The 27,665-nt window shown below is 52.2% G+C and overlaps 2 protein-coding genes across 3 annotated transcripts; both read left to right on the plus strand.

The window, feature by feature from the left end:
• Window positions 1-599: 599 nt before the first annotated feature.
• On the plus strand, window positions 600-12,496 carry CES2 (carboxylesterase 2). 2 transcript variants are annotated; one of them, XM_012468269.3, is made up of 12 exons: window positions 600-850; window positions 5,753-5,957; window positions 6,914-7,055; window positions 7,904-8,037; window positions 8,119-8,377; window positions 8,753-8,851; window positions 9,135-9,278; window positions 9,400-9,480; window positions 9,752-9,896; window positions 10,313-10,450; window positions 10,958-11,030; window positions 11,493-12,496. In XM_012468269.3, exons 1-12 carry the CDS (start codon window positions 775-777, stop codon window positions 11,677-11,679), a joined length of 1,683 nt encoding a protein of 560 aa, XP_012323692.3. In that variant the 5' UTR covers window positions 600-774; the 3' UTR covers window positions 11,680-12,496. The 2 variants fall into 2 exon arrangements, with proteins under 2 accessions (XP_012323692.3, XP_021522748.2); XM_021667073.2 differs by lacking the exon at window positions 5,753-5,957 and having other exon boundaries at window positions 603-850.
• A 2,468-nt stretch (window positions 12,497-14,964) lies between these two features.
• LOC110567479 (cocaine esterase-like) lies at window positions 14,965-27,665 on the plus strand. The gene is given in 13 exon segments (XM_064383169.1): window positions 14,965-15,223; window positions 15,226-15,385; window positions 21,281-21,485; window positions 22,442-22,583; window positions 23,432-23,565; window positions 23,647-23,905; window positions 24,281-24,379; window positions 24,672-24,803; window positions 24,925-25,005; window positions 25,277-25,421; window positions 25,838-25,975; window positions 26,483-26,555; window positions 27,018-27,665. Coding segments are annotated over 13 exon segments (1,974 nt in total). The 5' UTR covers window positions 14,965-15,004; the 3' UTR covers window positions 27,205-27,665.

Here is a 27,665-nt window from a genome sequence, read left to right on the forward strand (position 1 = left end):
CATGAAATGTTTGTCAAGTGGATAAATGACCCTGGCCATGGCCTCCGCGGGAGGTGAGGAAACCAAAAGCCAGTGAGGCAAAGCCGGGCTGTCCTTAAGTAGTGCCGCTGCCACGTGTACGTTTCAAAAGAAGGGCATGACAGGTTTCCGGAAGGAAACCTCGGAGAGCCTCAGCTGGACTATAAGGGGATGAGAGGTCGTGAAGTGGGACCCAGGAAATTGATTCCTGAAAGCAAGGAGGAGCGTCCATAATGAAGGGCGCCGTCACTCCTCGCTGCCTTTGCTCAAGCGGTTCCCTTCACCCTGATCATGGGTTCCTTCCCATTTCTCCATCTGTGGGGATCCTGAACATGCACTTCCTCAGAGAAGTCCTCGTGGGTTTGCCAATTCTAGTTTATTGCTCCTTTTTCTAGATCCCCCAGCGCGCTCATCGGGCCTGTGGACAAGGACAGGTTTGAGGAGAGGATTCTCTGTATGGGGAGGTGCTGCAGAAGCCGCGCAGCCCCTTCCGAGGATGCCAAAGGGGCCCGGGCAGAGGGAAAGTGGCGGTGCCCGGGCCTGCCTGCCACTAGATCCCCACTCACTTGTGACTGCTCAGTCCCGCTCTCCTGCCAGACCCACCTTGCCCTGGCCCAAGCCAGCACACCCCGCCCACTCCCTGCCCAGTCCAAACTCCGAGACTGGGCGAGGCCCTGATCCACGGTTGGATAGACCCGGGGCAGCCTCTGGGTGGACAGCAGCGTGTCCGCCGACGGCGCACCAAGACCTGCGACCATGCGACTGGACCGACTTCGGGCGAAACTGAGCGCAGTGGCCTGTGGGCTCCTCCTGCTTCTCATTCAGGGCCAGGGTGAGACTCCCGCGGAGGGGCAACAGAGACCGGGCTCAGATCTGCCAAATGCTGGGAAGGCAGAACCTGAAAGTGCGGGAGGGAAGGCGCCTGGGAGATAGGAGCTGGTGGAGATGACAGCGTGGAACTCGTGAGTCCCACACGACACCTCCCTGACGCCCAGGGTGGGCTTCTAGACGCACAGAAAGGGTTGGGCTGCAGGACACAACAGCGAGGAGCCAGCGGAGTACAGGGGCCCAGGAGCACTGGGACATGCCAGGCTGGGTGGGCAGCCTCATGACTGAGTGGGTGAGGGATTGGGGGTGCGGGAATTCAGTCCATTTCCCTCTAATGATTGTGACTGTAGCCGGTGCTGTTGGCAGGTAAGAACAATAACAGCTTCTTGCAGCATCTGGCTCCGAGTGTGTGGCATCCTTGGCCAGGGGGGCACCCTGACCCTTGCAAAGGGGCCTCAGACAAGGTTAGTGGCCTTTGGGGAACAGAAGCCCCCAGGCACCAAATCCTAAAGCAGATCTAAGAGGCTACAGTGGCTGGGTGCAGTTGGCTCATGCCTGTAACCCCAACACTGTGGAAGGCCAAAGGGGAGAATCACTTGAGCCCAGGAGTTGGAGGCCAGCCTGGGCAATATAGTGAGACTTGGTGTGGACAAAAAATTAAAGGAAATTAGTGGGCTGTGGTGACCTGTGACCTGTAGTCCCAGCTACTTGGGAGGCTGAGGTGGGAGGATCACTTTAGCAGTGGAGGTTGAAGCTGCAGTGGGCCTTAAGTGCACTACTGCACTCCAGCCTGGGTGACAAAGCAAAAATCTATCCCCAGAAAAAAGAGCCAAAGAGCTCGAGGTGTCCCTCCCCCCATTTACATCATCCTGGGCAAGGGCAGAACTTGGCTTCCCAGGCAAAGGTGATGGCTTTGTGTGCCTGCCAGGCTCCTCCAGGCCCTTATCAGAAACTTGTGGGGTGTTTTTGGCCTTTGGCCTCTCACCCGGAACTCTCCTAAGTGTATGATCTGTCTCTCCCGACCCTTTCCCAATGTAATGTGCACAGGTGGAGCCATACTCCCCCTGCCCCGCAGTGCACCCCTGCAGGGCTTCCTCCCATTTCTGCCCTTGACCACGTTCCAGAGTTCACCAGGAGCCCAAGCAGGAGGAGCTGCCCGGCCTCTCAGATGCCTATCTTTTAAAATATTTTGGGCCAGGCAAAGTGGCTCACACCTGTTATCCCAGCATGTTGAGAGGCAGAGATGAGAGGATTGCTTGAGGCTAGGAGTTAGAGACCAGCTTGGGTGACAAGATTTGTCTCTACCAAAAAAAAAAAAAAAGTCAGGCATGGTGGCCCACAGCTGTACTCCCAGGTACATGGGAGAATGAGGTGGGAAGATCCCAAGCCCAGAAGGTGGAGGCTGCAGTGAGCTGAAATCACACCACTGCACTCCAGCCTGGACAACAGATGGAGACCTTGTCTGTCATATATATATAATTTTGGTTTGGACACACATTCAGAAAGAATAATTGACAAGCCATAGGAGGGTACAGGTGATGTGTGCCATCCTCTTTTGTCTAAACCAGTCTTGGCTTCTCCTCAGGGGCCATCAAAGTCCCCATGGCATTTAACACAGTGTCCAGCAGTTTACACAAGAATAGATGTGTGCACTTGTCCTTGATTTTCATCTAAACGGTCATAAACTGACCGACTTTCTGAGGCCAGACTTCTCCACTGTCTAACACAAGGGGCGGCCTCCTCACACCCCTACATGGTAGAGCTTCTTCATGCTGATTAATGGAAGGGCTTCTCTCAAGGATGAAGCAAGTAACGAATCTCTTTATTACATGAAGGTGATGTAACAGGTCTCTAATCAGGGACATTTCAGCAGGTGATGTCCTTTGCTGTAACAAACATCAGGCATCAGTGACCAGTGGCCACAGAGAATTACATGGATGGACATCCCCTCCAGCAAGGAATTGTGTGAAGGCAGCGTGTTACTGGGGAGAGGAGTGGGCCTTTTGACTTGGAGACATCGTTAAGTTGTCCTCTCTGGTGCCTGTAAATGTCTGCTGACGCTGGCCTCACCCACACTAGGTGGCATCAAACATGTTGAACTGACAGGTGTAGGGTAGCATTAGCTCCCTAAGGCTGTTTTTGTTTTTGGACTTTTGCTTTTTTGAGACAGAGTTTCACTCTGTTGCCCAGGCTGGAGTACAGTGGTGCCATCTCGAATTACTGCAACCTCTGCTTCCCAGGTTCAAGCGATTCTCGTGCCTCAGCTTCCCAAATAGCTGTGTCTACAGGAACATGCCACCATGCTCAGCTAATTTTTATATCTTTTGGCAGAGACAAAGTGTCACGATGTTGGCCAGGCTGGTCTCGAACTCCTAACCTCAAATGATCCACTTGCCTCGGCCTTTCAAAGTGCTGGGATTACAGACTTGAGCCACTGCGCCTGGCCTGTTTTTTGACCTTTTATTATGGAACGGGGCTCAGATTTCCCAAATCCTACAGAAACAGAACCTGAGGTTACAAAAGGGACGGTGCCAGGCAGGTGGGAGCTGGTGGAAATAACAACAGCAGGCGAACCTCCCTGAGGCACAGAGAGCGTCAAGGCTGCTTGAGGGCTGCACAGCACCAAGGGATCAGCCAAGTCTGAGATAGAAAGAGTAGTATAACAAATCCAACGTATCCACGTCTAGCTTCAGCAATGACAAAGATCTCATTTTTGCTTTTGTTTTAAATCAGCTTTCTCAGGTTGAATATAACCTGGTGTTTTCTGGACGGCCACCTCTCCCTTGCACCATTATTTGAAACAAATCCCAGACATCATATCATCTGTAAATTTTTCATGTCCTTCTAAAACAAAAGGAACATATATTTGTATGTGTGTGCATTTCCACAACATAATATGTTCTCAATTTAATCAAATGTACAGTCAAGTGTTCTTTCATATTTATAAATGATATTTTTCTTAATACAAGGTTTTTTAAAAATCAGGATTCAAATAAGGTTCATACTTTGCGAATTGGTAGACTTTTTTCTTTTTTTTGAAACAGAATCTCACTCTGTCGCTCAGGCTCACTGCAACTTTGCTTCCCAGGTTCAAGGGATCCTCATGCATCAGTTTCCCAAGTAGCTGAAATTACAGGTACATACCACCACACCTGGCTAATTTTTAGTAGAGCAGGGTTTCACCATGTTGGCCAGACTGGTTTTGAACTCCTGACTTCAGGTTATTCACCCACCTCAACCTCCCCAACTGCTGGGATTACAGGTGTGAGCCTCCATGCATGGCCAATTTTCTTGGCTTTATACTTAGGAGTGGAATTGCTGGGTCATATGGCAACTCTATGTTTAATCCCCTGAAAAACTGCCAGACTGCTTTTTAAAGCAGCTGCACTATTTTACCTTCTCACCAGCAATGTATGAAAGTTCCAAGTTTTCCACATCCCTACTGACACTTATTATCTGTCATTTTTATGTGTTTCTTGAATCTCTTTCAATCTTCAGATTTTCCCTCTGCCTCTCTTTTATTTTCTTTCTACATTTTGCTGTGTGCTGAAGAAACCAGTTTATTTGTTCTGGAGAGGATCCCACCATCTACGTTTGGCTGATTGCATCCCAGTGGTGTCTTTTAACTGTTCTTCTGTCCCCTGTCTACCCTGTAAACTTCTATTTACATTCCAGAGGCATAATCAGATTTGGATTTTGATTTTGGGTTTTGTTTTGTTTTGTTTTTAGGAGGACTACTTCACGTGTGGTGCTGTGTACTTCTGATAGAAAATATGTAATGTCTGATTGTCTTGCTTTTTGTGATACCAGGAAATGAGTGGTTGACGTCACAGAATTCAATATGCATTTCTCTTACTGTGAATGAGGCAAAGATCTCTTTGTTTATTTGAGAGACACTGATTTGTATTGCTTATTCTTAACATTACTGCTTTTTCTGTTGTGTAGCTGGCATATTCTTTGTAGAAATACTTTATCTATTAAGAGGACTGATTTTCTCTGTTAGGTGATTTTTAATCACTTCCTCCCTTCCTAATCCCCACAGCAAGCAGGCTGTGCTCTTTTATTTGGAGACTGGGTCTTGCTTTGTTGCCTAGGCTAGAGTGCAAGGGTGGGATCGTAGCTCATGCAGAGTGGAACTCCTCCTGCCTTAGCCTCCTGAGTAGCTGAGTATCTGGGACTACAGGCCCACACCACCACCCAGAGGCTGTGCTTTTTTTTTTTTCTTTTGAGACAGCTTTTCACTCTGTCACCCAGGCTTGAGTGCAGTGATGCAATCATGGCTCACTGTAGCCTCAACCTCCAAGGCTCAAGCAATCCTCCCAAGTCAGCCTCTCAAGCAGCTGGGACTACAGGCATGTGCCATGATGCCCAGCTAATTTATTGATTTTTTAAGCAAAGACAGAGTCCCACTATGGTGCCCAGGCTGGAATCTGTGCTTTTTATATCTCAGCCACAGCCACACTTCTCTCTTGCAGCTCTTCTCACCAACATCACTCATGGTTTTGAGGATGCTTGCTTTATGTCATTTCTTGCCACCTTGGGCATGACATCTCTGAGGACAGAAACCTTGCCTGCCCAATTCCCACCATCATCCTACAGTCACATGACCTGGCCCACAGCTGAAAGGACACTCTAGTCCCATCAAGGGCCTATGACCCTTTGTTTGAAGGTCCCAGGGTGGAATGATGGTGCTGAGCCCCAGGGAGCCTCAGCCTGGTGGGGTGAAGACAGGCCCGGGAAGGCAGAGCCAGAAGGGAGTGTCTCAGGCAGGAAATCTGTAAAGCCGTGTTTATAGACCAGGGTCCTTGAGCTGAGCTGAGGATGCCAAGGAGGCAGCAAAACCAACAGTCTGGGAGGGCAGCTGATTGGTCAGAGCCAACCGTGATGTCTGTCTGTCTGCCCACAGGCCAGGACCCTGCCAGTCCCATCCGGACCACACACACGGGACAGGTGCTGGGGAGTCTTGTCCACGTGAAGGGTGCCGATGCGGGGGTCCACACCTTCCTGGGAATTCCCTTTGCCAAACCACCTATAGGTCTGCTGCGATTTGCACCCCCTGAACCCCCTGAATCTTGGAGTGGTGTGAGGGATGCAACCGCCCATCCGGCCATGTAAGCTCTCCCAGGGGTCCAGAAACTCCAGGCCCTGGCATAGGCTGGGGGTGCTCTGAGCTCAGCTAGGCTGCAGTGCTCATTTCATCTAAACCCCAACAGCCAATTTTCCTTCTGAGTCTTGTGGATTCCCACGTGCATGGTCCCAATGAGCATGCTGAGGTTTGGGAGGGCGTAATAACTTCTCAGACCCCTGGCTCAAAGCTCGGCATTCAGAGGGCATTGGCTCCAGGTGCTGAAGGGAGGGGGAGAGACACGTATCTCCCCGGATTCTGCTTATGACAAGCTTTCTCTGCCACCAGTGGCAGGTGTCTCTGCGAAAGGTTCAGGTTGGCTCTATGAACCTTGTAGGAGCCCCTAACTCTAGTGGCAGATATTGCAGATAGCTGAAGAGAACAGTAGTGGTAACTTTCTGGGGACCTGCGCTCTCCACAGTCACTGTGTCCACCCACAGGGCCAGGAGCCATTGGCCAAGAGATGTGTATATGTTTACAACTGGAGACTGTTTGGGAATGATGGGTTTTTGAGAGTTTAGACTTGAGATGAGGGACATCCTACTGCCTTTCTCATGAGAAATTAGCATCCCTTCATTCATGTAGCACACATATGTGGGCTACTCCCCTGTTCCAGGCCTGAGGGAGTACAGCAATATAGTGGTGAATGTCAACACATGTGCCAGTGGTTCTCATAGAAACCCCTAAGAGTCAAGGTTTCCGGCGTTGGGAGGAATGATATCCAAGGTCCTCAATAACCTTGAGGCCTGCCTGGAAGTCCAAGCTCCATTCCAGCTTCCCCAGAGCCTGTGGCCTGTAACTTGGTGGGAAGGCATTTTAGAGAGGGATCATGTGTGAGCAGGTTATTGTGGGAAGAGGCTGAGGGTGGTTGGGAGCACACCTGAACCCAGGGTCTGGTTTTGGCCACGACCTGGACCCTGGACTGATTGCTTTCATTACCAGGTGTCTGCAGGACGTTACCACACTGGATTCAGAGGTTATAAACCAAGTCAATGTGACCATCCCTTCCATTTCCATGTCCGAGGACTGCCTGTACCTCAGCATCTACACGCCGGCCCATACCCATGAAGGCTCTAACCTGCCGGTAGGTGTCAGACCACCGTTCACTGGGAGTGGGAGGACAATTCTTCTGCAAGAAGCTACAAAGGACAACATTAGCTCAGGCCCTGCTGCAGGGTGGACCATGCTGAAAAGCTTCTTACTATCAGGTCCGAGAAATACTCCTTACCCAGGCTAGGCAGCTGGCCCCTGGGCCTGGGGTCACAGAGTTCTGGCTGCTCCCAGAGGTCAAAGGCTATGGCTCTGGGTTGGACTCAGGACTCAACCAGCGAGCTCATTCCCAGGAGATCCACTCAAGTGCCCAAGGGCTGCACTTTGAGGTTACCAAGATCCCCAGCCATGGATAATGTGTCGGGCCTATGAGAATGGGCACACACAGAATTATCTTGTTAGAGATGGCATCTTGCTCTGTCGCCCAGGCTAGAATGCAGTGGCATGAACATAGCTCTCTGTAACCTTGAATTCCTGGGCAATTCTCCCACCGTAGTCCGGTAGCTGGGACTACGGGCCTATGCCACTATGCCTGGCTAATTTTTAAAACATTTTCTGTAGAAACAGGGTCTCACTAAGTTATTCAGGCTAAGGAGGACATTTTTGATGAATGTTCACGTGGGGCCATCAGGGAGACACCCCTTTTCTTTCCACTTTGGTGACTTTTCTGGGACTAATGAAACCAGGCTTTGATACAGAGGGTAGACCCCAAAGATTGGGAGGCCTGGTCTTCCTGACAGATCTTGGGTGCCTGGTCTGTGGCCCACATGATGAATTTGTGCTGGGGAGGTACAGAGGCAAAGCACTTGTTGTTCTAGGTAGGGGCCCTGGTGGGGTTGGGGCTGGGTAGGAGCGTGGTGGTAGCTGCCTTGATTTCCCCAGGTGATGGTCTGGATCCACGGTGGTGGGCTTGTTTTTGGCATGGCTTCCATGTATGATGGTTCCGTGCTGGCCGCCTTTGAGGATGTGGTGGTGGTCACCATCCAGTACCGCCTGGGTGTCCTGGGCTTCTTCAGGTGAGACTAGGGCTGCATTTGGCAATGGGGGCTGAGCGGGGTCAGGACAGCCCTGTGATCCCTATCCTTGCTACTTCTCAGCACTGGAGACAAGCACGCAACCGGCAATTGGGGCTACCTGGACCAAGTGGCCGCACTACGCTGGGTCAGGCGGAACATCGCCCACTTTGGAGGCAACCCGGACCGTGTCACCATTTTTGGCGAGTCTGCGGGTGGCACGAGTGTGTCCTCGCTTGTCGTGTCCCCCATAGCCCAAGGACTCTTCCACAGGGCCATCATGGAGAGTGGCGTGGCTGTGCTGCCCGGCCTCATTGCCGACTCAGCTGATGTTATCTCCACGGTGAGCCCTCAGCTGCAGAGGCCTAGGCCCGCCACCTCCTCTCATACCCCTCAGAGCCTCTGTCTGTTAAACGGGGATGACAAGGGCCATCAAGGGTCAGAATGCACATCCTGCTGCCATTGCAGAGGCCAAGTATGTTCTGTGACCTCTGTGCAAAGTTGTCACCCTGGGGACTCCCATCATAAGGAGAACCATCTAGGCAGATGGGATGGCCCCTGTGTCTGAGTCTTCTGAATCGGAGCACGGTCAGAACTGCAGGAATTCATACATAATGCCCTGTGAGATTTGGGGTGCCCCTGCCCCCAGCTAGGCCTTGGGCAAACTCCTCTAATCTACCTGGAAGGATGAGCCAGCCCCTGCCTGGTCCCTTTGCAGGTGGTGGCCAACCTGTCTGCGTGTGACCAAGTTGACTCTGAGGCCCTGGTGGGCTGCCTGCGGGGCAAGAGTAAAGAGGAGATTCTTGCAATTAACAAGGTTGGTCTAAACGGATGTGGGTGTGGAGGAAGGGGTGCGATAGGCATGGGCCTGGTAGTCCTGCATACCCCTCATATTCCCTGGGCACGTTACCTCATCTGCATGCCTGGGTGTCATAGCCCCAGATGGGGACCGAAGGTCGGTGTATGCTGAGCCAGGCGTCGGGTCTCCTGGGGTGGATATAGCATCCAGGGATGGACCAGGAAGGAGGGTAAGGTACTCAGAGGGCATGGGAAGATGTCTGAGACCTGACCTCGTTCCCTGACATTGCATTTCCCCTCAGCCTTTCAAGTGTATGATCCCCGGTGTGGTGGATGGGGTCTTCCTGCCCAGGCACCCTGAGGAGCTGCTGGCCTCTGCTGACTTTCAGCCTGTCCCCAGCATCATTGGTGTCAACAACGATGAATTCGGCTGGATCATCCCCAGTGTGAGGCCCAACTCAAGCCCTCAAGTGCTTGGGGAGCCCATCTGGTAGTGGGAGGTCTTCAGGTCTTTGTAGCTCCAAGCTTATCCCATTCCCAACTACATATTCTCTCTTGGCCACCCAGATCATGAGTATCTATGACCCCCAGAAGGAAATGGACAGAGAGGCCTTGCAGGCTGTTCTGCAGAAAATGTTAACACTGATGGTAAGGCTCCTGGGGTCCCAGTCCAATGGGGAGGGGCTCCTCTTCTCTCCTGAGGCAGAGGAAATCCAACCCCAGATACCCTGCCTATGTAGCACCTTCATGAGCAAAGGCCCTGGTATGAGTGTGGTTGGGGGTGTGGTCACCTCAGAGCCTCGCCTTTTCTCCACATTCCCTGTTCCATCTCACGGTCCATCTCCCTAAGCGGGAGGCCACCTCCTCCCCGCCCCTGGCAGCCGGCCTAACCTGCCTCTTCCTGATCCACCTGGGGTAGATGTTGCCTCCTACATTTCTGGACCTGCTGATGGAGGAGTACATTGGAGACAGTGGAGATCCCCAGACCCTCCGAACTCAGTTCCAGGAGATCATGATGGACTCCCTGTTTGTGATCCCTGCACTCCAAGTAGCACATTTTCAGCGTGAGTATATTTGGAACTGAGGCCTGCCTGGCAGCGGTGCAGCTCATGGCTGTGGGTCCCAGGTGAGACCTGTTGCTGTCCAGGTCCCCACTCATTTTTATTGGGCCCCTCGGACACTTGATGTTCATCATTGGTGTAAATTCTCCTGGCTAGCACAAGAGACAGATATTTCCCCTGTTTCACAGATGAGGAAATTGAAGTTACGACCTTCAGTGACTTCCCCAAGATTACACAGCTAAGAAGTCCAAAGCCATGATTTCTTCCCACGTCCCTCCCTCTGCTCCTGCCCCAGCCTGGGGCTCCCCATCCCACTGTCCAGATTCCAGCCAGCTTTGAACCTAGGTATCTTGTCACCATGGGTGAGGCCAGAAGCCTGCAGGGGAAGGCCACCGAGTCATGAGCTGTCCACCCCGCAGGTTCCCAGGGCCCTGTGTACTTCTACGAGTTCCAGCATCAGCCCAGCTGGGTCAAGAACAGCAGGCCGCCGCACGTGAAGGCAGATCATGCTGATGAGCTTCCCTTTGTCTTCGGAAATTTCTTCTGGGGCAACTACGGTGAGTCTTATTCCTTTCCCAGGAAGTGGGCTGGGATCCTGGTTGGGTTTCTGAGGGGTGATTGTTTGTCCTCACTGCCTAGATAAGGAAACTGAGGCTCAGAGAGAGGATGAGATCAGGGGTCCAAGGTCTTACAGCTCCAAAGGCTGAGCTAGGATTCGAATTCATGACTCTTCAGACTGGCCTATGCTCCCTCCACCTCTTCTCACCCTTGGGTGTCTGGTAGTGGCAGAGCGGGTGTTTCAGGGGCATGTTTGTTTCTTCAGTGACTCCCAGCAACAGAAGGAAGAAAGGGCCTTTGGGGCCAGGAATGAGCTAAGAAGGGAGTCAGCTAGAGACTGGGCTAAGGGGAAGTTTGGGAAAGGGGAGGGCTGGGTCCTGAGGGCCGTGGGAGAAAAAGCAGAGAAGTGGGACTAGGGGCCGAGGGTGGGGGCCACGGACAAGCTCCACCTGGGATGCTGGGGTGGGGCAGCCTGACCAAGACACATGACCCCTTCCTCTCCGCAGTTAAATTCACTGAGGAGGAGGAGCAGCTAAGCAGGAAGATGATGAAGTACTGGGCCAACTTCGCTCGAAACGGGTGAGACAGCACACCCCTGCCTCAACCTCCCCGGGATGGGGGCCTGTGCCCATCCAGCACTCTTCTAGTCTGGGGTGACCTCATTAGCACACCCGTGTCCTTAATCACATGAGAGCCCCTTCCCCAGCTCCGGAACCCACTCGGCCAGCATAGGGGTGCCATGAGACAGTGACACACTCCATCTCCCCGGACTGTCTGGAGGGTGGGCGCCAGTGCTGGGCCACTGTCAGGGCTTCCCTCCCAGAGAGAGGGACACAGCAGGGCCAGCCGTCCTGTCCCCACTGGAGCTGACACTAGCAGAAGGGAGTTTGTCTTCTGTTTCTGGAAACCTCTGCCCTCGTTACCCCAAGCCCACCTGGCCTACTTGGCCGCCTTGCCTGACCAGAGTCAGGGTGGTCAGGTGTGGGCTCCAGGGGCTCAGAGTGACCCTCATACTGCCCTGCTGGGACGGCATGCCTACAGGAACCCCAACGGCGAGGGTCTGCCCCACTGGCCACTGTTCGACCAGGAGGAGCGATACCTGCAGCTGAACCTACAGCCTGCGGTGGGCCGGGCTCTGAAGGCCCACAGGCTCCAGTTCTGGAAGAAGGCGCTGCCCGGAAAGATCCAGGAGCTCGAGGAGGCTGGAGAGGGACACTCAGAGCTGTAGCTTTCTGTGCCAGGGACAAGGGGTGGGCTCGCTTACGGGTGAGGGTCAGCCTGCTGTGTGCACACACACCCACCGAGAAGAAACAAGTTGATTTCTTCCTTCATATAGCCATTCATTCATTCTTCTGTGCATCCATTCAGAAATCATTTATTAAGAACGTACTCAGAAATGATAGCTCATACCTGTAATCCCAGCTGTTGGGGAGGCCGAGATGACAGGATGGCTTGAGGCCAGAGGTTTGACACCAGCCAGGGCAACACAGTGAGATACCTTCCCAAGACGAAGAAGAAGGGGAGAGAGAGAGAGAGAGAGAGACAGAGAGACAGAGAGACAGAGAGAGAGAGAATGTGTTTAGAAATTAAATAGGAAAATTTTGAGCTTCAAGTCAGTGACAAGTAAAAAAGATTTTTAAAAAGCAAAGAAAACAAAATGTAAGGAAAATAATGAGAAAAATAAAAATTAAAAGAGCATAAAAGGCGAGGCACTGTGGCTGATGCCCATAATCTCATGATGGTAGTTGCTAGGGCTGCCACGAGTCCTCTCTTATTAGACACACTTGATAGATCCCCCCCACTGAGCTGTGGATGGGCAAACCCCAGTGGAATCCCACCCTCTTCAACACGCCACTGATTCCTGGGCCCCATCCTCCCTTCCTCACTTCCACCTTTTCCCTGCCTTCTCTCTTCTTTTGTCTGAGCCCCCAGCCTTTCTCACTTTGAGGTGCTCTAAAGAATGTTGCCCACACCTGAGTGTCAGACGCCTATGTTCATTCATCCCTGAGATATCTGAAAAAATAAAAATAAATTCTTAAATCCTCTGCCTCTCCTCAAGCCCCTAGTGCTCTTATATCAAGTGGCCAATAGAAAACCTGGACACCAGAAGCCCTAGTGTCTTAGTCCATTCAGCTGCTATAGCGAAAATACTATCGTTAGGCCAGGTGCCGTAGGCCACACCTATAATCCCAGCACTTTGGGAAGCCGACGTGTGCGGAACACTTGAGGCCAGGAGTTCGAGACCAGCCTGGCCAACATGCTGAAACCCTGTCTCTACTAACAATACAGAAATTAGCCAGGCTTGGTGATGCATACCTATAATCCCAGCTACTTGGGAGGCTGAGACACCAGAATCACTTGAACCCAGGAGGCAGAGGTTGCAGTGAGCCAAGACTGCGCCACTGCACACCAGTCTGGGCTCGTGCCTATAATCCCAGCACCTTTGGAGGCTGAGATGGGCCTCCTGAGCTTGAGCCCGGGAGTTCGAGACCAGCCTAGGCAGCATGGAGAAACACCATCTCTACAAAAAAATACAAAAATTAGCCTCATGTGGTGGCACGCACCTGTAGTCTCAGTTACTCAGGAGGCTGAGACAGAAGAGTCACTTGAACCCAGAAAGCAGAGGTTGCAGTAAGCCGAGATCACAGCACTACACTCCAGCCTGGGTGACAACGTGAGACACCCATCTCAAAAAAAAAAAAAAAAAGCCACCCACCCTCCTATCTGTGTCCTGCAGAGGTGACTCACGCCACTTTTGTAAGAAGCAAGGCTGGGCTTGTCCATAGGCCCCTGAGCCTGGGCCGCCTGCACAGTGGCCAGGAAAGCCAAGCCGCTTCCTCAGTGGCCCGTCTCCTGAAGTTTGCTCTTCTCAGGGGTTCTGCAGACACTGTAAGGCCCCTACTCACAGGATCGGAGCACACTCACAAAGATGTTTATCTGTGGGGTGTGTCCTGGACGTGGGATTGAGGGTCCAAAGGCCCAGGCATATCTAGGACAAAAGACTCCTGTCCCCTGACTCCCAGGGCCTCTCCATCCAGGGAGATGTCCTCTTGCCCTTCAGAATCCCCCTGCCAACTTTTCAACCCCCTGAGCATCCCCGAACTCACCATGTGTGTCCACGTGATTACTTTTCCTACTTACTTCATTGCTGTCCCTAAACTTCTCTCCTTCCTGGCTCCGCAAAAACCTTCTCATATTTTATCTCGGTGTGCAAAGCTGGCCAATTGTGTTCAATCGGCCTCTTGGTTCCATCAAAGTATTTTCTCTTTGTCATTAAGACCATGTATTCCTGTCTAGACCCTAGTAATCCCCTTATACCCTACCTCTGACCAACTTGCCTCTCAGGGTACCGGTTTTCCAGAGGAAAAGTCTCCCTTTTTTCCATCCAAGGCCTTTAAGCCCAACTACATAGGCCCTTCCGAAGTTTGGGGTGAAAGACCATGACACCCACATTGCCCATTTTGGCCACCAGGTGGCAGACAAGGATAATATGAAGCCTGGACTGACTTGAACTTGAGAGGGAGGAGCAGTTTCCTTTCAGTGAACACTGACTGGTGCATAATGTTCCCGCTACATTCTGAAAGCATTTATTGTGCACTGACTGCATGCATGTCTCTGTATGTTTTTCACTTCTGCAGATGTAGAATATACTTTCTCAATAGACGTTCCCAGGATTACTGTTTAGACTTAATAGTTATTTTTTTAACAGCTTTATGGTGAGATAACTTACAATTAAATTTACCCCGACCCCTCCTTTAAAACACACACACACACACACATACACACACACACACACACACACACACACACACGGAAGGTCTGGTTCTGTCACCCAGGCTAGAATGCAGTGGCACCATCACAGGTCACTGCAACCTCCACCTCCTGGCTTCGGACACAGTAAGGCCCATACTTACTTAGGTGATAATAGCACACTCCTGTGCTCAGGCCGGTTGGTCGCCTCTGGCCTGGCAGGGCTCCCAGTGTCTCGGGATCTCCCGGTGACGCGCTTACCTCCCCTGCTGCACCATAGGCTCGGGAGTGCCGGGTCCCCAGAATGGGAGCGGCAGGCGCAGGCGCTCCTGAAATGTTTGTCAAGTGGATAAACAACCACAGCCCTGGTCTCCGCGGGAGGTGAGGAAACCCAAAAGCCAGGGAGGCAAAGCGGGGCGGTCCTTAAGTAGTGCCGCCCGCACGAGTATGTTTCAAAAGAAGGGCGTGACTGAGTAGGGAGGAAACCGCTGAGACCCTCAGACCCCGGACTGTAAGAGGACGACAGGCAGTGAAGGGGGAACCCAGGAAACCGAGTCCTGAAAGCAAGGAGGAGCGTCCATAATGAAGGGCGCCGTCACTCCTCGCTGCCTTTGCTCAAGCGGTTCCCTTCACCCTGATCAAGTTCCTTCCCATTTCTCCATCTGTGGGGATCCTGAACATGCACTTCCTCAGAGAAGTCCTCGTGGGTTCGCCAATTCTAGTTTATTGCTCCCTCTTCTGGATCCCCCAGCGCGCTCATCAGGCCTGTGGACAAGGACAGGTTTGAGGAGAGGATTCTCTGTATGGGGAGGTGCTGCAGAAGCCGCGCAGCCCCTTCCGAGGATGCCAAAGGGGCCCGGGCAGAGGGAAAGTGGCGGTGCCCGGGCCTGCCTGCCACTAGATCCCCACTCACTTGTGACTGCTCAGTCCCGCTCTCCTGCCAGACCCACCTTGCCCTGGCCCAAGCCAGCGCACCCCGCCCACTCCCTGCCCAGTCCAAACTCCGAGACTGGGCGAGGCCCTGATCCACGGCTGGATAGACCCGGGGCAGCCTCTGGGTGGACAGCAGTGTGTCCGCCGGTGGCACACCGAGACCTACAAGCCGACCATGCGACTGCAGCGACTTGGCGCGCGCCTGAGCGCGGTGGCCTGTGGGCTCCTCCTGCTTCTGGGCCAGGGCCAGGGTGAGGCTCCCGCGTAGGGGCGACAGGGACCGGGCTCAGATCTGCCAAATGCTGGGGAGGCAGAACCTGACAGTGCAGGAGGGAAGGCGCCTGGGAGGTAGGAGCTGGTGGAGATGACAGCGTGGAACTCGTGATTCCCACGCGACACCTCCCTGCCGCCCAAGGTGGGCTCCTAGAAGCTCAGAAAGGGTGGAGCTTTTTGCAGGACACCAGGGTGAGGAGCCAGCGGAGTACAGGGGTCCAGGAGCGCCAGGACATGCCAGGCTTGGTCGGCAGCCTCATGACTGAGTGGGTGAGGGATTGAGGATGTGGGGATTCAGTCCATTTCCCTCTTATGATTGGCTGCAGCCGGTGCTGCTGGCAGGTAAGAACAACAACAGCTTCTTGCAGCATCTGGCTCCGAGTGTGTGGCATCCTTGGCCAGGGGGGCACCCTGACCCTTGCAAAGGGGCCTCAGACAAGGTTAGTGGCCTTTGGGGAACAGAAGCCCCCAGGCACCAAATCCTAAAGCAGATCTAAGAGGCTACAGTGGCTGGGTGCAGTTGGCTCATGCCTGTAACCTCAGCACTGTGGAAGGCCAAAGGGGAGAATCACTTGAGCCCAGGAGTTGGAGGCCAGCCTGAGCAACATAGTGAGACTTGGTGTGGACAAAGAATTAAAGGAAATTAGTGGGCTGTGGTGACCTGTGACCTGTAGTCCCAGCTACTTGGGAGGCTGAGGTGGGAGGATCACTTTAGCAGTGGAGGTTGAAGCTGCAGTGGGCCTTAAGTGCACTACTGCACTCCAGCCTGGGTGACAAAGCAAAAATCTATCCCCAGAAAAAAGAGCCAAAGAGCTCGAGGTGTCCCTCCCCTCATTTACATCATCCTGGGCAAGGGCAGAACTTGGCTTCCCAGGCAAAGGTGATAGCTCTGTGTGCCTGCCAGGCTCCTCCAGGCCCTTATCAGAAGCCTGGGGAGTGTTTTTGGCCTTTGGCCTCTCACCCAGAACTCTCCTAAGTGTATGATCTGACTGTCTCTCCCGACCCTTTCCCAATGTAATGTGCACAGGTGGAGCCATACTCCCCCTGCCCCGCAGTGCACCCCTGCAGGGCTTCCTCCCACTTCTGCCCTTGGCCACATTCCAGAGTTCACCAGGAGCCCAAGCAGGAGGAGCTGCCCGGCCTCTCAGATGCCTATCTTTTAAAATATTTTGGGCCAGGCAAAGTGGCTCACACCTCTTATCCCAGCATGTTGAGAGGCAGAGATGAGAGGATCGCTTGAGGCTAGGAGTTAGAGACCAGCTTGGGTGACAAGATTTGTCTCTACCAAAAAAAAAAAAAAAAAGTCAGGCATGGTGGCCCACAGCTGTACTCCCAGGTACATGGGAGAATGAGGTGGGAAGATCTCAAGTCCAGAAGGTGGAGGCTGCAGTGAGCTGAAATCACACCACTGCACTCCAGCCTGGGCAACAGATGGAGACCTTGTCTGTCATATATATATATATAATTTTGGTTTGGACACACATTCAGAAAGAATAATTGACAAGCCATAGGAGGGTACAGGTGATGTGTGCCATCCTCTTTTGTCTAAACCAGTCTTGGCTTCTCCTCAGGGGCCATCAAAGTCCCCATGGCATTTAACACAGTGTCCAGCAGTTTACACAAGAATAGATGTGTGCACTTGTCCTTGATTTTCATCTAAACGGTCATAAACTGACCGACTTTCTGAGGCCAGACTTCTCCACTGTCTAACACAAGGGGCGGCCTCCTCACACCCCTACATGGTAGAGCTTCTTCATGCTGATTAATGGAAGGGCTTCTCTCAAGGATGAAGCAAGTAACGAATCTCTTTATTACATGAAGGTGATGTAACAGGTCTCTAATCAGGGACATTTCAGCAGGTGATGTCCTTTGCTGTAACAAACATCAGGCATCAGTGACCAGTGGCCACAGAGAATTACATGGATGGACATCCCCTCCAGCAAGGAATTGTGTGAAGGCAGCGTGTTACTGGGGAGAGGAGTGGGCCTTTTGACTTGGAGACATCGTTAAGTTGTCCTCTCTGGTGCCTGTAAATGTCTGCTGACGCTGGCCTCACCCACACTAGGTGGCATCAAACATGTTGAACTGACAGGTGTAGGGTAGCATTAGCTCCCTAAGGCTGTTTTTGTTTTTGGACTTTTGCTTTTTTGAGACAGAGTTTCACTCTGTTGCCCAGGCTGGAGTACAGTGGTGCCATCTCGAATTACTGCAACCTCTGCTTCCCAGGTTCAAGCGATTCTCGTGCCTCAGCTTCCCAAATAGCTGTGTCTACAGGAACATGCCACCACGCTCAGCTAATTTTTATATCTTTTGGTAGAGATAAAGTGTCACGATGTTGGCCAGGCTGGTCTCGAACTCCTAACCTCAAATGATCCACTTGCCTCGGCCTTTCAAAGTGCTGGGATTACAGACTTGAGCCACTGCGCCTGGCCTGTTTTTTGACCTTTTATTATGGAACGGGGCTCAGATTTCCCAAATCCTACAGAAACAGAACCTGAGGTTACAAAAGGGAGGGTGCCAGGCAGGTGGGAGCTGGTGGAAATAACAACAGCAGGCGAACCTCCCTGAGGCACAGAGAGCGTCAAGGCTGCTTGAGGGCTGCACAGCACCAAGGGATCAGCCAAGTCTGAGATAGAAAGAGTAGTATAACAAATCCAACGTACCCACATCTAGCTTCAGCAATGACAAAGATCTCATTTTTGCTTTTGTTTTAAATCAGCTTTCTCAGGTTGAATATAACCTGGTGTTTTCTAGACGGCCACCTCTCCCTTGCACCATTATTTGAAACAAATCCCAGACATCATATCATCTGTAAATTTTTCATGTCCTTCTAAAACAAAAGGAACATATATATATATGTGTGTGCATTTCCACAACATAATATGTTCTCAATTTAATCAAATGTACAGTCAAGTGTTCTTTCATATTTATAAATGATATTTTTCTTAATACAAGGTTTTTTAAAAATCAGGATTCAAATAAGGTTCATACTTTGCGAATTGGTAGACGTTTCTTTTTTTTTTTTTGAGATGGAGTCTCACTCTGTCCCCCAGGTTCACCACAACCTCTGCCTCCCAGGTTCAAGGGATCCTCATGCCTCAGCCTCCCAAGTAGCTGGAATTACAGGCACACACCACCAGTCCTGGCTGATTTTTGTATTTTTAGTAGAGAAAGGGTTTCACCATGTTGGGCAGGCTGGTTTTGAACTCCTGACCTCAGATGATTCACCCACCTCAACCTCCCCAACTGCTGGGATTACAGGTGTGAGCCTCCATGCACGGCCAATTTTCTTGGCTTTATACTTAGGAGCGGAATTGCTGGATCATATAGCAACTCTATGTTTAATCCCCTGAAAAACTGCCAGACTGTTTTCCAGAGCAGCTGTACCATTTTACCTTCCCCCAGGCAATTTACGAAAGTTCCTATTTTTCCACATCCCTACCGACACTTATTATTAACTGTCTTTTTTTTTTTTTTTGAGATGGAGCCCTGCTCTGTCACCAAAGATGGAGTGCAGTGGCTTGATCTCGGCTCACTGCAACCTTCCCCTGCCTGGTTCAAGCAATTCTCCTGCCTCAGCCTCCCGAGTAGCTGAGACTACAGGCACACACCACCATGCCCAGCTAATTTTTTTTTTTTTTTTTTTTTTGAGACAGAGTTTGGTTCTGTTGCCAGGTGCCAGGCTGGAGTGCAGTGGTGTGATCTCGGCTCACTGCAACCTCCGCCTCCTGGGTTCAAGCAATTCTCCTGCCTCAGCCTCCCAGGTAGCTGGGACCACAGGCATGAGCTACCACACCCAGCTAATTTTTGTATTTTTTAGTAGAGACAGGGTTTCACTATGTTAGCCGGGATGGTCTTGATCTCTTGACCTCATGATCCACCTGCCTCGACCTCCCAAAGTGCTGAGATTACAGGTGTGAGCCATCGCACCCAGCCTAATTTTTTGTATTTTTAGTAGAGACAAGGTTTCACCATGTTAACCAGGATAGTCTCAATCTCCTAACCTAGTGATCCGCCTGCTTCAGCCTCCCAAAGTGCTGGGATTACAGGCGTGAGCAACCGTTCCCGGCACTATTATCTGTCATTTTTATGTGTTTCTTGAATCTCTTTCAGAAAATCTTCAGATTTTCCCTCTGCCTCTCTTTTATTTTCTTTCTACGTTTTGCTGTGTGTTGAAGAAACCAGTTTATTTGTTCTGGAGAGGATCCCACCATCTACGTTTGGCTGATTGCATCCCAGTGGTGTCTTTTAACTGTTCTTCTGTCCCCTGTCTACCCTGTAAACTTCTATTTACATTCCAGAGGCATAATCAGATTTGGATTTTGATTTTGGGTTTTGTTTTGTTTTGTTTTTTGGAGGACTACTTCATGTGTGGTGCTGTGTACTTCTGATAGAAAATATGTAATGTCTGATTGTCTTGCTTTTTGTGATACCAGGAAATGAGTGGTTGACGTCACAGAATTCAATATGCATTTCTCTTACTGTGAATGAGGCAAAGATCTCTTTGTTTATTTGAGAGACACTGATTTGTATTGCTTACTCTGAACATATTCTTACACTGCTTTTTCTGTTGTGTAGCTGGCATATTCTTTGTAGAAATACTTTATCTATTTAGAGGACTGACTTTCTCTGTTAATGATTCTCAATCAGTTTCTCACTGATTCCCACAGCAGACAGACTTGTGCTTTTTTTTTTTTTTTTTTAATGAGACTGTGTCTTGCTTTGTTGCCTTGGCCAGATGTAAGGGCGGGATCATAGTTCATGCAGCATTGAACTCCTCCTGCCTTAGCCCCTGAGTAGCTGAGTATCTGGGACTACAGGCTCACACCACCACCCAGAGGCTGTGCTATTTTTTTTTTTTTTTGAGATAGATTCTCACTCTGTCACAAAGCCTGGAGTACAGTGACACGATCATGGCTCACTGTAGCCTCAACCTCCCAGGCTACAGCAATCCTTCCACCTCAGCCTGCCAAGTAGCTGGGACTACAGGCCTGTGTGCCACACCCAGCTAATCTATATTCTTGATTTTTTTGTTTTGTTTTGTTTTTTGTCTTTTTGAGACAGAGTCTCGCCCTGTCGCCCAGGCTGAAGTGCAATGGTGTGATCTTGGCTCACTGCAACCTCCACCTCCTGGGTTTGAACAATTCTCCTACCTCCAGCTCCGGAGTAGCTGGGATTACAGGCACCCGCGACGACACCCAGTTAATATTTGTATTTTTAGTAGATACCGGATTTCACCGTGTTGGCCTGGCTGGTGTTAAACTCTTGACTTTGTGATCCGCCCACCTCGACCTCCCACAGTGCTGGGATTACAAGTGTGAGCCACCACTGCGTCCAGCCTATTTCCTTGATTTTTTTTGCAGAGACAGAGTCCCACTATGGTGCCCAGGCTGGAATCTGTGCTTTTTATATCTCAGCCACAGCCACACTTCTCTCTTGCAGCTCTTCTCACCAACATCACTCATGGTTTTGAGGATGCTTGCTTTATGTCATTTCTTGCCACCTTGGGCATGACATCTCTGAGGACAGAAACCTTGCCTGCCCAATTCCCACCATCATCCTACAGTCACATGACCTGGCCCACAGCTGAAAGGACACTCTAGTCCCATCAAGGGCCTATGACCCTTTGTTTGAAGGTCCCAGGGTGGAATGATGGTGCCGAGCCCCAGGGAGCCTCAGCCTGGTGGGGTGAAGACAGGCCCGGGAAGGCAGAGCCAGAAGGGAGTGTCCCAGGCAGGAAGTCTGTAAAGCCGTGTTTATAGACCAGGGTCCTTGAGCTGAGCTGAGGATGCCAAGGAGGCAGCAAAACCAACAGTCTGGGAGGGCAGCTGATTGGTCAGAGCCACCCGTGATGTCTGTCTGTCTGCCCACAGGCCAGGACCCTGCCAGTCCCATCCGGACCACACACACGGGACAGGTGCTGGGGAGTCTTGTCCACGTGAAGGGTGCCGATGCAGGGGTCCACACCTTCCTGGGAATTCCCTTTGCCAAACCACCTATAGGTCTGCTGCGATTTGCACCCCCTGAACCCCCTGAATCTTGGAGTGGTGTGAGGGATGCAACCGCCCATCCAGCCATGTAAACTCTCCCAGGGGTCCAGAAACTCCAGGCCCTGGCGTAGGGTGGGGGTGCTCTGAGCTCAGCTAGGCTGCAGTGCTCATTTCATCTAAACCCCAACAGCCAATTTTCCTTCTGAGTCTTGTGGATTCCCACGTGCATGGTCCCAATGAGCATGCTGAGGTTTGGGAGGGCGTAATAACTTCTCAGACCCCTGGCTCAAAGCTCGGCATTCAGAGGGCATTGGCTCCAGGTGCTGAAGGGAGGGGGAGAGACACGTATCTCCCCGGATTCTGGTTATGACAAGCTTTCTCTGCCACCAGTGGCAGGTGTCTCTGGGAAAGGTTCAGGTTGGCTCTATGAACCTTGTAGGAGCCCCTAACTCTAGTGGCAGATATTGCAGATAGCTGAAGAGAACAGTAGTGGTAACTTTCTGGGGACCTGCGCTCTCCACAGTCACTGTGTCCACCCACAGGGCCAGGAGCCATTGGCCAAGAGATGTGTATATGTTTACAACTGGAGACTGTTTGGGAATGATGGGTTTTTGAGAGTTTAGACTTGAGATGAGGGACATCCTACTGCCTTTCTCATGAGAAATTAGCATCCCTTCATTCATGTAGCACACATATGTGGGCTACTCCCCTGTTCCAGGCCTGAGGGAGTACAGCAATATAGTGGTGAATGTCAACACATGCGCCAGTGGTTCTCATAGAAACCCCTAAGAGTCAAGGTTTCCGGCGTTGGGAGGAATGATATCCAAGGTCCTCAATAACCTTGAGGCCTGCCTGGAAGTCCAAGCTCCATTCCAGCTTCCCCAGAGCCTGTGGCCTGTAACTTGGTGGGAAGGCATTTTAGAGAGGGATCATGTGTGAGCAGGTTATTGTGGGAAGAGGCTGAGGGTGGTTGGGAGCACACCTGAACCCAGGGTCTGGTTTTGGCCACGACCTGGACCCTGGACTGATTGCTTTCATTACCAGGTGTCTGCAGGACGTTACCACACTGGATTCAGAGGTTATAAACCAAGTCAATGTGACCATCCCTTCCATTTCCATGTCCGAGGACTGCCTGTACCTCAGCATCTACACGCCAGCCCATACCCATGAAAGCTCTAACCTGCCGGTAGGTGTCAGACCACCGTTCACTGGGAGTGGGAGGACAAATCTTCTGCAAGAAGCTACAAAGGACAACATTAGCTCAGGCCCTGCTGCAGGGTGGACCATGCTGAAAAGCTTCTTACTATCAGGTCCGAGAAATACTCCTTACCCAGGCTAGGCAGCTGGCCCCTGGGCCTGGGGTCACAGAGTTCTGGCTGCTCCCAGAGGTCAAAGGCTATGGCTCTGGGTTGGACTCAGGACTCAGCCAGCCAACTCATTCCCAGGAGATCCACTCAAGTGCCCAAGGGCTGCACTTTGAGGTTACCAAGATCCCCAGCCATGGATAATGTGTCGGGCCTATGAGAATGGGCACACACAGAATTATCTTGTTAGAGATGGCATCTTGCTCTGTCGCCCAGGCTAGAATGCAGTGGCATGAACATAGCTCTCTGTAACCTTGAATTCCTGGGCAATCTTCCCACCATAGTCCGGTAGCTGGGACTACGGGCCTATGCCACTATGCCTGGCTAATTTTTAAAACATTTTCTGTTGAAACAGGGTCTCACTAAGTTATTCAGGCTAAGGAGGATATTTTTGATGAATGTTCACGTGGGGCCATCAGAGAGACACCCCTTTTCTTTCCACTTTGGTGACTTTTCTGGGACTAATGAAACCAGGCTTTGATACAGAGGGTAGACCCCAAAGATTGGGAGGCCTGGTCTTCCTGACAGATCTTGGGTGCCTGGTCTGTGGCCCACATGATGAATTTGTGCTGGGGAGGTACAGAGGCAAAGCACTTGTTGTTCTAGGTAGGGGCCCTGGTGGGGTTGGGGCTGGGTAGGAGCGTGGTGGTAGCTGCCTTGATTTCCCCAGGTGATGGTGTGGATCCACGGTGGTGGGCTTGTTTCTGGCATGGCTTCCATGTATGATGGTTCCGTGCTGGCCGCCTTTGAGGATGTGGTGGTGGTCACCATCCAGTACCGCCTGGGTGTCCTGGGCTTCTTCAGGTGAGACTAGGGCTGGGTTTGGCAATGGGGGCTGAGCGGGGTCAGGACAGCCCTGTGATCCCTATCCTTGCTACTTCTCAGCACTGGAGACAAGCACGCAACCGGCAATTGGGGCTACCTGGACCAAGTGGCCGCACTACGCTGGGTCCGGCGGAACATCGCCCACTTTGGAGGCAACCCGGACCGTGTCACCATTTTTGGCGAGTCTGCGGGTGGCACGAGTGTGTCCTCACTTGTCGTGTCCCCCATAGCCCAAGGACTCTTCCACAGGGCCATCATAGAGAGTGGCGTGGCTGTGCTGCCCGGCCTCATTGCCAACTCAGCTGATGTTATCTCCACGGTGAGCCCTCAGCTGCAGAGGCCTAGGCCCGCCACCTCCTCTCATACCCCTCAGAGCCTCTGTCTGTTAAACGGGGATGACAAGGGCCATCAAGGGTCAGAATGCACATCCTGCTGCCATTGCAGAGGCCAAGTATGTTCTGTGGCCTCTGTGCAAAGTTGTCACCCTGGGGATCCCCATCATAAGGAGAGCCATCTAGGCAGATGGGATGGCCCCTGTGTCTGAGACTTCTGAGTCGGAACACGGTCAGAACTGCAGGAATTCATACACAACGCCCTGTGAGATTTGGGGTGCCCCTGCCCCCAGCTAGGCCTTGGGCAAACTCCTCTAATCTACCTGGAAGGATGAGCCAGCCCCTGCCTGGTCCCTTTGCAGGTGGTGGCCAACCTGTCTGCGTGTGACCAAGTTGACTCTGAGGCCCTGGTGGGCTGCCTGCGGGGCAAGAGTAAAGAGGAGATTCTTGCAATTAACAAGGTTGGTCTAAACGGATGTGGGTGTGGAGGAAGGGGTGCGATAGGCATGGGGCTGGTAGTCCTGCATACCCCTCATATTCCCTGGGCACGTTACCTCATCTGCATGCCTGGGTGTCATAGCACTGGATGGGGACTGAAGGTCGGTGTATGCTGAGCCAGGCATCGGATCTCCTGGGGTGGATATAACATCCAGGGATGGACCAGGAAGGAGCGGAGGGTACTCAGAGGGCATGGGAAGATGTCTGGGACCTGACCTCGTTCCCTGACATTGCATTTCCCCTCACCCTTTCCAGTTGATCCCCGGTGTGGTGGATGGGGTCTTCCTGCCCAGGCACCCCCAGGAGCTGCTGGCCTCTGCTGACTTTCAGCCTGTCCCCAGCATCATTGGTGTCAACAACGATGAATTCAGCTGTCTCCTCCCCCGTGTGAGGCCCAACTCAAGCCCTCAAGTGCTTGGGGAGCCCATCTGGTAGTGGGAGGTCTTCAGGTCTTTGTAGCTCCAAGCTTATCCCATTCCCAACTACATATTCTCTCCTGGCCACCCAGATCATGAGTATCTATGACCCCCAGAAGGAAATGGACAGAGAGGCCTTGCAGGCTGTTCTGCAGAAAATGTTAACACTGATGGTAAGGCTCCTGGGGTCCCAGTCCAATGGGGAGGGGCTCCTCTTCTCTCCTGAGGCAGAGGAAATCCAACCCCAGATACCCTGCCTATGTAGCACCTTCATGAGCAAAGGCCCTGGTATGAGTGTGGTTGGGGGTGTGGTCACCTCAGAGCCTCGCCTTTTCTCCACATTCCCTGTTCCATCTCACGATCCATCTCCCTAAGCGGGAGGCCACCTCCTCCCCGCCCCTGGCAGCCGGCCTAACCTGCCTCTTGCTGATCCACCTGGGGTAGATGTTGCCTCCTACATTTCTGGACCTGCTGATGGAGGAGTACATTGGAGACAGTGGAGATCCCCAGACCCTCCAAGCCCAGTTCCAGGAGATGATGGGAGACTACATGTTTGTGATCCCTGCACTCCAAGTGGCACATTTTCAGCGTGAGTATATTTGGAACTGAGGCCTGCCTGGCAGCGGTGCAGCTCATGGCTGTGGGTCCCAGGTGAGACCTGTTGCTGTCCAGGTCCCCACTCATTTTTATTGGGCCCCTCGGACACTTGATGTTCATCATTGGTGTAAATTCTCCTGGCTAGCACAAGAGACAGATATTTCCCCTGTTTCACAGATGAGGAAATTGAAGTTACGACCTTCAGTGACTTCCCCAAGATTACACAGCTAAGAAGTCCAAAGCCATGATTTCTTCCCACGTCCCTCCCTCTGCTCCTGCCCCAGCCTGGGGCTCCCCATCCCACTGTCCAGATTCCAGCCAGCTTTGAACCTAGGTATCTTGTCACCATGGGTGAGGCCAGAAGCCTGCAGGGGAAGGCCACCGAGTCATGAGCTGTCCACCCCGCAGGTTCCCAGGGCCCTGTGTACTTCTACGAGTTCCAGCATCAGCCCAGCTGGGTCAAGAACAGCAGGCCGCCGCACGTGAAGGCAGATCATGCTGATGAGCTTCCCTTTGTCTTCGGAAATTTCTTCTGGGGCAACTACGGTGAGTCTTATTCCTTTCCCAGGAAGTGGGCTGGGATCCTGGTTGGGTTTCTGAGGGGTGATTGTTTGTCCTCACTGCCTAGATAAGGAAACTGAGGCTCAGAGAGAGGATGAGATCAGGGGTCCAAGGTCTTACAGCTCCAAAGGCTGAGCTAGGATTCGAATTCATGACTCTTCAGACTGGCCTATGCTCCCTCCACCTCTTCTCACCCTTGGGTGTCTGGTAGTGGCAGAGCGGGTGTTTCAGGGGCATGTTTGTTTCTTCAGTGACTCCCAGCAACAGAAGGAAGAAAGGGCCTTTGGGGCCAGGAATGAGCTAAGAAGGGAGTCAGCTAGAGACTGGGCTAAGGGGAAGTTTGGGAAAGGGGAGGGCTGGGTCCTGAGGGCCGTGGGAGAAAAAGCAGAGAAGTGGGACTAGGGGCCGAGGGTGGGGGCCACGGACAAGCTCCACCTGGGATGCCGGGGTGGGGCAGCCTGACCAAGACACATGACCCCTTCCTCTCCGCAGTTAAATTCACTGAGGAGGAGGAGCAGCTAAGCAGGAAGATGATGAAGTACTGGGCCAACTTCGCTCGAAACGGGTGAGACAGCACACCCCTGCCTCAACCTCCCCGGGGTGGGGGCCTGTGCCCATCCAGCACTTTTCTAGTCTGGGGTGACCTCATTAGCACACCTGTGTCCTTAATCACATGAGAGCCCCTTCCCCAGCTCCGGAACCCACTCGGCCAGCATAGGGGTGCCATGAGACAGTGACACACTCCATCTCCCCGGACTGTCTGGAGGGTGGGCGCCAGTGCTGGGCCACTGTCAGGGCTTCCCTCCCAGAGAGAGGGACACAGCAGGGCCAGCCATCCTGTCCCCACTGGAGCTGACACTAGCAGAAGGGAGTTTGTCTTCTGTTTCTGGAAACCTCTGCCCTTGTTACCCCAAGCCCACCTGGCCTACTTGGCCGCCTTGCCTGACCAGAGTCAGGGTGGTCAGGTGTGGGCTCCAGGGGCTCAGAGTGACCCTCATACTGCCCTGCTGGGACGGCATGCCTACAGGAACCCCAACGGCGAGGGTCTGCCCCACTGGCCACTGTTCGACCAGGAGGAGCGATACCTGCAGCTGAACCTACAGCCTGCGGTGGGCCGGGCTCTGAAGGCCCACAGACTCCAGTTCTGGAAGAAGGCGCTGCCCGGAATGATCCAGGAGCTCGAGGAGGCTGGAGAGGGACACACAGAGCTGTAGCTTTCTGTGCCAGGGACGAGGGGTGGGCTCGCTTACGGGTGAGGGTCAGCCTGCTGTGTGCACATACACCCGCTGAGAAGAAACAAGTTGATTTCTTCCTTCATATAGCCATTCATTCATTCTTCTGTGCATCTATTCAGAAATCATTTATTAAGAACGTACTCAGAAATGATAGCTCATACCTGTAATCCCAGCTGTTGGGGAGGCCGAGATGACAGGATGGCTTGAGGCCAGAGGTTTGACACCAGCCAGGGCAACACAGTGAGATATCTTCCCAAGAAGAAGAAGAAGGGGAAAGAGAGAGAGACAGACAGAGAGACAGAGAGACAGAGAGAGAGAGAATGTGTTTAGAAATTAAATAGGAAAATTTTGAGCTTCAAGTCAGTAACAAGTAAAAAAGATTTTTAAAAAGCAAAGAAAACAAAATGTAAGGAAAATAATGAGAAAAATAAAAATTAAAA

The sequence above is a fragment of the Aotus nancymaae genome, unplaced genomic scaffold (assembly GCF_030222135.1).
Source record: "Aotus nancymaae isolate 86718 unplaced genomic scaffold, 86718_ANA_hifiasm-v0.15.2.pri h1tg000030l, whole genome shotgun sequence".
NCBI classification, from domain to species: Eukaryota; Metazoa; Chordata; class Mammalia; order Primates; family Aotidae; genus Aotus; species Aotus nancymaae.